A 10,241-nucleotide genomic window follows, 5' to 3' on the forward strand; every position below is an offset into this window, starting at 1 on the left:
GGTTTTGTAATCTTCTTCGGGCCAGATGGAAATGTACCAATGCCAGCTCAAGGGTTAATATTTTACAGGCACGGCTAGTAAAGGGTATATAAGCACAAGCTCTCCCTTCACTCTTCCTAGCAGTTCTGAGCAATTTTGCTCACATAATAATTTGAAACCATGAAGTGGTTAACATTAATTTCCTTTATTTTCCTCCTAAGTTCGGCCAGATCCAGGAATCTGCACAGAGCTGCACGAGATGCAGGTAAGAAAGGACTAATTAGTTGTCTCGGGAGTCTTTGTTCTATCAATTTAATACCTTTAATGCAGTTTGGCAAACAAGTAAGAGTTGGGTATCTGCAGACAAACGGACAAGAAAGGTTGCCTCAGCCAAGTTGAAGTTCTTATGCTCTTAAGTGTAACAGTTAGGTGAATGCTGAGCTCTTGTGACAGTCTGGCCCGTGGTGCCCAGAATGTGCAGCACAGCTGGAGTGGCAGAGCATCACTGTTCTCTTTGCTTTCCTTCCTAGACCACAAGAGTCAGATTGCCCATCGCTACAATGACCTGAAGGAAGAGACGTTTAAGGGAGTGTAAGTGAACGTTCAGTTTCCATTTTCTGCTTGGTTTTTTGTCTCTGTTGATATTGTCCCAAAAAGGGAAACTAAGACATACAGTATGAGCTCGTGAGGAGTGTGGATGTCTCACTGAAACACTCAGTTAGCCTCTAACTGTTACTGTGCAAAGCCTATGAATATTCTAAGACCTGCAAAAGTCATAATGACTTTCTTGCTCTCTGGGAAAAGAACTCCCTGCAAACCTTAGGAAAAACCTCTGTTCCTTATGTGAAAATAAAATAGACATGAGGAATATAGGTTTGATATCCTCAGAATGAAAAGAAATTATGCTGGATTGAGAGATTGCCAGAAATATCACAAACAAACCACCAACCTCAAAAACCAAACCTGCAATGGGTTTTCTGAGACAGTTCAGTGATTTTTGTTTCAAATTGGATTTGGGAAAGGCAGAGGGCTCTGACAGGAACATAAGTAGTGAGAGAAGACAGCCTGAAGATCATAATTTGTAACAGTGGCCAAATCCAGTTTAGGTTATGGCATTTATGAATATGCTGGTAGAAGTGGCAGAAAACTCCAATCAACAGTCTTTTCTGGTTTATTCCTAATCTATTATTCAGGATTCTGGTTTTGGGAAGTAAGGTTAAAAACATGTTCAGAAGGGAGGTGAGAAGAGGAAGGATGTGGGATCTGGCAGGATGCTCTTCCTGGTACCCTGGTTAACCTTTGTGCATGTCATTTGACCAAACAAGTTTAATTCAGAAGCACCTTTGAAAATCCTGGCTGAGATGTTTCTCAGCTTCATATTCGCACCCGTGTTTTGTGTTTCAGTGCCATGATCACATTTGCCCAGTACCTCCAGAAATGTTCCTACGACGGACTGTCTAAGCTGGTGAAGGATATTGTTGATTTGGCACACAAGTGTGTGGCCAACGAGGATGCTCCCGAGTGCACAAAGCCACTGGTAGGCAGTGAATCCTTCCATGCTGTGTTTCTCCTCGCTCTGTGCAGCTGCCAGGATCACCCTTGCTGAGGGTTTATACCTGAACCTCTCAGGTGTGGCTGCTGGCATCAGCCAATGCTCAGCTTTTAGCTCTTTTTGTCGGGTTCTAAAACTCTGCCTTTCAGAAGTGCCCAAATGATCTGTGGCACCTTATACTGGAGACCAAACACCACAGTTTGGCACATTAACTTTAGCATTGCCTGGAAAGAAGTGTTGGCATTTAGTACAAAATCCCAGTACAGACCTAATTCTAGGTATTAAAGTGACCCAACTGCATGGGTCACCTAGATATTGGTTCTCCCTAAAGACTTCCCAAGCTGCTCACTACACAGAATATCAAATCTTTCCTTGACTAATCTGAAAATTCCTTTTAGTTGGATTATAAGTTAAAGGAGATCATTGTCTTGCACAGAGTATTTTAGATTATAATTAATGTTTTTTCAAAAAAGCATTGGAACAGTTTGGATATCAGATCACATAAAATAAAACTTCATAAAATTGTGTGAAAAACAGTAGATTATTTTGATTTATGGTCTAAATCTTAAACAGTACAAACATATTTGCTATTCAGCCTGGGCTTTCTTTTGCAGATAAACAGAAAATACATCCCCCTGTCTGTAAACACTAATTCTGACCCTTGGCATCTCCCTTGCAGCCCACCATTTTCCTGGACAGAATCTGCCAAGTCGACCAGCTCCGTGACTCCTACGGTGACATGGCTGACTGCTGTGGGAAAGCTGATCCCGAGAGAAACCAGTGCTTCCTGTCCTTCAGAGTTCACCACCCAGACTTCATTCCTCCATACCAGAGACCTGCTGCCGATGTGATTTGCACCCAGTACCAGGACAACCGGGTGGCACTCCTGGGAAAGTAAGGAAAATGGATGCTTCTGCTTCCTTACACTTATCACGTTCTCTCATTGCATGCAGGCTTTTCCATTCAGAATGGGGGTTAAGGGATCACATTTTATACATCTTGGGTGACTTTTCTTCTCCAAAACCCCTGAAAGCCCACGGCCTTTCAACATTTATTTAATGACTTAGTTACTCCAGCTTCCCACTACCCCCGTTGTAATTGGCAAGAATGAAGAAAGATAACAGTATAAAGAATAAAAATCGGCAGTAAAATCTTGGTGAAAGGGCCACAGATGAATTTTTCACACTGAAAATCAGAATTTTCAAATATTTGACAATGCATTTTTTAAAAAGCAGACATACATCAAACCAGGTGGCAGACAACATCAGGAGTTCACTCTTCCCTCACTTTACTGAGTCCTGTGGGGTTTAACAGAGCATCTCAGGCTTTCTGTCAGGAAAGTAGATTGCATATCTAAACTGGAAAAAAAAGTTAGAGAAGCTGCAAGAGATTTAAGGCTATTTGCTGTTGTGATTGGAATATTGAACTTAGGTTTTCCTCTTCCTTCTAGTTTCGTCTACACTGTTGCAAGGAGAAACCCCTTCCTGCACGCCCCAGCAATCCTGGGTCTGGCTGCTGAGTATGAAAATGCCCTTAAAAGCTGCTGCTCAGAGAGCGATATTGGTGCTTGCTTGGATGAAAAGGTACGGCAGATGTGTCTCTGTGGATGGACACTAAGCAACTGAGTGAGAGACAGGCGGGATTTTGCTGTTCGTGCAAGTGTAGGCATGGAGAACTTGCAGAGGCAGGTCAGGAGTGATCCCACGTGTTGGATGCGATCCGTTGAATGTGACAATGTGCCCCCTGTCCCCACAGGCATCTGCCATCAAGGACAGAGCCAAGCTGATCGGGGTGCAGCAGCAGCACGGGTGCCGCGTCCTCGAGAAGTACGGCGAGAGAACCTTCCAGGCAGAGTGAGTTCCAGTCGCTTTTCACCTCTTTATAAAGAGTGGGCTTGTCAGCCTGAGAGTGAGGACTAGCAAAAGGCTCAACTCTGGGAGCTGCAGAGCAATGAAATTGTCTCTGGAACAAATCCAGGAGATGCAGAGTTCAATGATGGAATGTCACTCGGAACCAGAGATTCCAGTGTGTTTGATCCATATTTGTTCCAAAGCTGAGCCCCATTCCAATGCCCACAGCTTTTAGTGATGGGTACATCACTGTTCAGCAAAGTAGGTTGCTGGTTTGAACCTTAAAGCAATGAGAAAGTCAAATTTGGCAGAATCACAGTTGTTAAAAGATTAAGAAAAACTTTTACAATTTAGAAGTGGATCCCCTGCCTGAGCACAGAGAACTGCTTCTGTGGCCAGCCTGATACACTAACATTGACTAGGATTACCTTACAGATATAGTCAGCTTTGATTTAAAGGTTTAATCAGAAGTATATCCGCCTGTGCCAAGAATCTGGAGTGCTTTCCAATCACTCAAGAGTGATGGGGAATTCTAGGGTGCGATTCTTACACAGACAAGGACCACCAGAAACCTGTTTCTTTCTGGCTATTTTTAAGGAGCTCTGGTTTACTCTAGCAGCTGTCAATGCCCTTTTTTTTTAGCCACCAGAAATTAGATAAGAAGAATTAATATTTCATTGGAAGAATCCTGACCTACCATATCACGTGTTAGTGACTTGCAAGGTTTCTGTTCCCCACGCTGCTTTAAAACAAGGGTATTTTTCTCCTTTTCTACCCAGAAAACTTGTTCGCATGAGCCAGAAATACCCCAAGGCTCCGTTTGAAGATCTCGCCAAGATGGTCCACGAGGTGAAGGATGTCTACAAAGAGTGCTGCGAAGGGGACATGGTCGAGTGCGTGGATGACTATGTAAGCTCACTAGTTCAAACAAATGCTTGAAAAATGTTCAGAAAGATAATAGTTTGTGCAGGCATTCACAGTGCAGGGAACTCACACTTGTACTCAACACTGCTGGAAGGTTCCTCAGGCACTGAAAAACTCAGGGTCAGCTCAGCTGTTCCTGGAAGTAGGTTTTGGCCCAGTTCTGGATCTAGCCCTTAAGGATCATGAGGGCAAGGAGCTGTTGCTTGCAGCAAGTGTGTTTGGCTGAGATCAAAACATTTATCAGGGAAGTTGTTTGATGGTATTTACTCCCTTTAAATCAATCATAAACAAAGGAAAAGGCAGCAGAGGCAAAAGGGCCACAATTTTTTTTCCTGCCCTGTCAGGTGCACTGCCATTAATCCAGCTTTCCTGTAGTGCCAGTGAATGCTAGAGAACAGATTAACAAATCTGTGCAATAGTGACATGGTTTCAATATATCCTGGCTGACTGAAACTTGGGCACACTTTTTGAACCAGCTGGTGTCCAGTGCTCTGGGGTTTTATCATGTTTTGTCCTCTGCCAGAGCTGGGCATCTGTCAAGACTGACAAGATCCGTCAGGCGTCCTTGTGACAGAGCACTCAGTGACTTGCTTTGGTTTTCCAGAGTTTGGATTCTCCGAGTTTCTAAGATCAGGGAGGGAACCATTCACCCTGAGCCTGTGAACGCTGTGTTTAGCACACACAGGACGTGCTCTCCTCCCTCTTGTATGGAGGCAGCATTTCTTTAGGAAAGTGCTAAGAACATAGGTGACCTGAATGAAAATGGGAGAGTCCAAAACAGAGAGAGGAGATTGATTAATTAATGTCTTTAAATTATTATTTTATAGCTTGTCTGATACTATGTTTTAATTTTACAGTCAGAGCTCATGAAGTCTTTGTGCTCTAAACAAGATGTTTTCTCAAGTAAAATCAAACCCTGCTGTGAGAAGCCAGTTGCGGAACGGACCAGCTGCATCATGGAAGCAGATTTTGATGAAAAGCCTGACAATCTTCCTTCACTGGTTGAAAAATACATTCAAGATAAGGAAGTCTGTAAAAGCTATGAGGCAGGCCACGATGCATTCCTGTCAGAGTAAGTAGTGCCCAAAGCTTTCCAAGCTCATTGTCTGCCTGACTGGATCCCACCTGCAGAGCTGTCCTTGTTACTGTGTTGTGCTTGATGAAAGCAGCCCGTTGTTCAGGAGCTCTAATTCTGTCTGCTCGTGTGCCTTGCAGGTTTGTCTATGAATATTCACGGAGACACCCCGAGCTCGCCACAACAGTGATTCTGAGGGTTGCTAAGGGATATGAAACACTCCTGGATAAGTGCTGCAAGACAGACAACCCTGCTGAGTGCTACGGACACGCTGTAAGTGTAAAGCTTTGTTTGCAGATTACTAGAATGCTTGGTTGGTACTTGCCATGAAAGTACTCAACTGGGGTTGAGAAGCTCCTATGGAAGAGCAGACAGAAAGCTTTGGAGAGTCCAATCCCAGGGGAAATTAAGCACTCTGATAGGACATAAAGCAGACCAGGGCCAATGGCAAGAATACAGGGTTTTTCTCAAATCACAGAGTAACATTTCAGACTAGTGTAATTCAAGTGCCTGATGCCTCTGTCTCTCTAAAGTGATTCTACTTGTCCTGAAGACAACAATTGCTAGCTGAATTATTCTATGGGCTCCATGGCCTGCACTGCTTATGGATTGTGGCTGCTCATGGATTGTGATGGGAATGTGCAGGACCAGCTCACATAGAGACACCTAAACTTAGGTCTCTTAATCTTCAACTCAGTCACACGCAAGACACAACACAAGTTGAGCCCCTGACAACTTTGGCTAAGAGATAGAAAGAGTTCCCCTCATGGCTGATAATCCTATACTTGAAAAATATTAACTTGATTTAAACAAACATAAAACCCCACCGCTTAGAAAGTAAGTCCAGATAATTAATATAAATTAAAATTCAAAAATGTGTCTGCCTTCTTGAAGGGAATTTCTGTTAGAACTTAAGACCCTCAAGGGAATCAAGTCCTGCCTATGCCATCCTGGCTGCACAGAAGTGATCAACCTTGCAAAATGAGTATTTTGTAGTTAATAAGGTTTAGAGGAGGTATTTGTATGTCTTTTACCAACAAGTCCTGCTCTAATGTTACTGATAAACTCGTGCTTGTTTGCAGGAAGAGGAACTGAACAAGCACATCAAGGAAACTCAGGAGCTTGTGAAGACAAACTGTGACCTTTACAATACCCACGGCGAGGGAGACTTCCTTAAAGGGTGAGCATTTCCTGAGAAATATTCTGGAGTGTAATCAACTATGCTGGCAGCTTTGGGCAAATTGATTTGTCTTCAGAGGTTAGCTCTGCTCACATTTGAAGAATGCTCTACTGACAGTCATTTTGATTTGATTTTGTCAGAATTCTGGTCCGCTACACTAAGAAAATGCCCCAGGTATCAACTGACACCTTGCTTGAAATTGGGAAGAAAATGACAGCAGTGGGCACCAAGTGCTGCAGCCTTCCCGAGGAGAAGCGCTTGGCTTGTTCTGAGCGCTATGTGAGTACATGCATTTATTCTTCTCCCTTCTCCTCTTGGAGATTTCAGTTCTCAAAAATACTGAGTTCTGGTGAGCGAGCAAACTCACAGTGATTTTTCATCAACACCGTGCTAAGCATCTGACTAGCAGAATTCCAAGTCTGTTCATTTTTAGTGGATGTGAGAGCCTCAATAGAGGTTTGAAGGTAGCTTGGGAAAATTTCACTTAAACTTTTCTCTCCCTCAGAAAGCAAAAGTAAGTTCATAAAATCATAGAATCATGAGTCACAGAACATGAACCCATCGAATGGCCTGGGTTGGAAGGAACCTTAAAGATCATTGAGTTCTAACCCTCTGCCATGGTCAGGGACATCTTCCACTAGACCAGGTTGCTCAGAGCTCCATGACTGAGTCTGGGGCAGGTTCCATTTGAAAAAGCAAAACAGTTTCTTAAAAACCCCAGACTTACTGGTTGTAGCCCAACGCCCAGACTGTTTGCAGATTGGAAATGCCCAACTCCAGGAATATCTATTTATTTTAAATTTTAAACCAATGCCACTTCCCAGCAGGTGTTAGATCCGACGGCTTCCACTCCCAGTGATGCTATTGTAACACAAACATCACCTAGTTGTTCTGTTTCTGGGAAAAGTGTAACTCACCTTTGTCCTTTTCTTTTCAGCTGAGCATCGTGATTGAAAAAATGTGCAAGAAACAGGAGAGCACACCCATCAATGACCAGGTCACACAGTGCTGCAACGAATTCTACTCTTACAAGAGACCATGTTTCACTGCCATGGGCGTGGATACCAAATACGTGCCTCCCCCATTTGACCCGACGATGTTCAATTTTGATGACAAGCTGTGCAGCGCTCCTCCTGCCGAGCGGGAACAAGGCCAGCTGAAGTAAGCTCCAAGAAACACTTTGTAGGAAAACTTGGGAAGCGTAGCGCTTTGAGGGGGTGCAGAAGGAAGCTCCACTAGTGACAGAGAAAAGCAGATGGAGCTACGTGTCTGCACTGACCTGGTCAGTGTGTAACATCATGCAGTTTGGAAGAGGCAAAATAAGGGGTTTTCTTCAAATAAAATCACTCTCTTAACTAACAAGTTTTAGGTAGGTCCACTGCCAGTGCAAGTCTTAAGGTGTACTTAGATAAGACAACATACAGATCATTTCCTTGAGTTTTTTCCCCCCTGTAACTCGGTTAACACAAAACAAAGAGATGGTTGTGTAAGACTGGGAGTTTGGAGTCACCAACAGGCACAGGCTCCTCTAGGCATGACCAAAGAAACCCCATAAGTGAGCTGTACCTGGTTAGAACGGGGTCTTTTGAAATGGGGCAACCAACTACAACAGGCAGCATTAACTGTGTCCTGTGGCTTTGCTTCCAGATTGCTCATCAACCTCATCAAGCGCAAGCCCCAGATGACAGAAGATCAAATAAAGGCAATTGCTGGGGGTTTCACTGCCATGGTGGAAAAGTGCTGCAAGGCAGCAGACGTTGACACGTGCCTCGGGGAAGAGGTAAGTCCTATCTTCTTTTTTTAAAAAAAGCCCAAACCTAACCGCAGAAAAACCCCAATCCAAAAACACATACGGGAAGCTGGAAACTGTGCACTGGAAAAGTGGTTCTGCAAACTGCTCTGGCCACTTGACTGCATGCCCTTACAGTACATGTGCAGAGCATAAGGGTAATCTAGTCCAGTCATCTGCTCAAAGCACATCTGAATCTTAGATTAGATAAAGTTCTTCAGGACCTTGTCAGAAGAGTATTTACAAGCTACAGTTGAAAAGTATCCATTTAAATTTAAATATCCATTCAATTTAAACTTGATCTCTGGCATATGTAAACTTCCTTTTGTGCTGCAGATCCTTACAGAACTCTGGGACTACCAGTAAAAATGCATGTGGATCAGTTATCAGAACTGCTTAGCAAATACAGATATATTGGCAGGGGGAGTTCAGCTGATTATGCCACAGGAAAAGTTTTATATGGAGCCATATTGCACTCCCAGGAAGTATAAAAGACAGTTTCCAATAGCACCCTCATTATCATGTAAGGCATAGAACTCTACTACTAATATCTTAAACTGCTTATTGACTGAATCCTCTTTTATTTATATCCAAAATATTGCATAGGTAAACGTATTAGGAAGACTCAGGAAATAATTATTTTGTCTCTAATCCACTCCAAAAACTTCTTTTCTACCTTGGCAAAAACGAAAGATACCCAACATCCAGGAGCAGATAGATTATAGGGTCAGGAGGTACCATTAGAATGATCCTTTGAACCACAATTCAGGCACAAGTTTAAGTTTATAGCAGTTCCTGTTCTTGGTTTCTCTCTCATCACTGTGTGTGTTCCTTTTTCTAGGGTGCAGCCCTAATAGTCCAGAGCAGAGCCACATTAGGAATTGATGCTTAACCCAAGGTAGGCGACAGCAATAATGCACGTTATCTTTGTCTGTCTGTCTGCCCCTCCCTGCCCACCCTTCCATCCACTGAACTCCTCTGTCCCCAGAAAGCATCCAGCTTCTCTTTCACCACCACCTTTGCTTTCTCTAATGGCTGTTTTACCACCTGCCATTGCACAGGACACAAAAAGTTGAAGTACTACCAGTATGCTGCCATTTTACCAAATATTCCCTTTTGTCTCTCCAGTCTAGGTTGCCAGTGGGAAAAACATGAAGAAAAAAATCCCTTCTTTGTAACTTCTCCCACCCCTTCTTCCATCGGTACTGAATGAATATTTCATGACTCTTCTGGTTTTTGTCAAACTCTGTGCTTTTCCAGAAACTTTTCAATTCCTTTACTTTGAAAAAAAAAAAAAATAAAAATAAAAGCTTTATAAAACTGCATCTGACCTTGTCTGTTGGTGACTACCATAAGGCAAAGCTCTGCAGTGCTCCCTACACCAAATGGTAGCTCTAAGTAGAATACATGGGCAGGGATTCCATATTCCAGATTTTTGTTTTCTTTATTGCTCTTGGAAAGTTTGTAAGAAAGAATATGAAAGGTGGTAAGATATTTAGCCAGACTTTAATACTCTGATTCTACTGCAGGTTCATTTTAGGCTTTACTTCAGCCATTATAATTACATACTTAAGGTTCAAAGGTACTGTTTAGTCTAAATAAATTTATTAGCAAAGAGCTCTTATTAAAAAAAGGATTATTATTACGTCAGCCACAAATCAAGTATCTCTTCACTTGCAAAGAGTTGCAAACAGCACTGATTTTAAACACTTTTCATGTCTGAACTTGTTTTTAAAAAAGCTTCTAAGATTTTCTTCTGAAAAGCCCACCACCTAAATCATGTCCTTCATTGCAGAAAGCTCCCAAGGGAGACATTTCCTGGTTCTATGCCACCAAAGCAGTGTGATTTTCTAATACATGTTTCTTGTCAGCCCATGAACACAATCCCCCCC

The 10,241-nt window shown here is 42.8% G+C and overlaps 1 protein-coding gene across 1 annotated transcript; it reads left to right on the forward strand.

Annotated features, from left to right (window-relative positions):
* Positions 1 to 98: 98 nt before the first annotated feature.
* Positions 99 to 9,658, forward strand: ALB (albumin). The gene is made up of 15 exons (XM_032685575.1): positions 99 to 244; positions 510 to 570; positions 1,384 to 1,516; positions 2,211 to 2,425; positions 2,982 to 3,114; positions 3,287 to 3,384; positions 4,161 to 4,290; positions 5,163 to 5,377; positions 5,521 to 5,653; positions 6,463 to 6,560; positions 6,701 to 6,839; positions 7,498 to 7,721; positions 8,208 to 8,340; positions 9,191 to 9,247; positions 9,478 to 9,658. The coding sequence occupies exons 1-14, from the start codon at positions 160 to 162 to the stop codon at positions 9,239 to 9,241; spliced, it is 1,848 nt and encodes a 615-aa protein (XP_032541466.1). The 5' UTR covers positions 99 to 159; the 3' UTR covers positions 9,242 to 9,247; positions 9,478 to 9,658.
* Positions 9,659 to 10,241: the final 583 nt, after the last annotated feature.

The sequence above is a fragment of the Chiroxiphia lanceolata genome, chromosome 4 (genome assembly GCF_009829145.1).
Source record: "Chiroxiphia lanceolata isolate bChiLan1 chromosome 4, bChiLan1.pri, whole genome shotgun sequence".
Taxonomy (NCBI): Eukaryota; Metazoa; Chordata; class Aves; order Passeriformes; family Pipridae; genus Chiroxiphia; species Chiroxiphia lanceolata.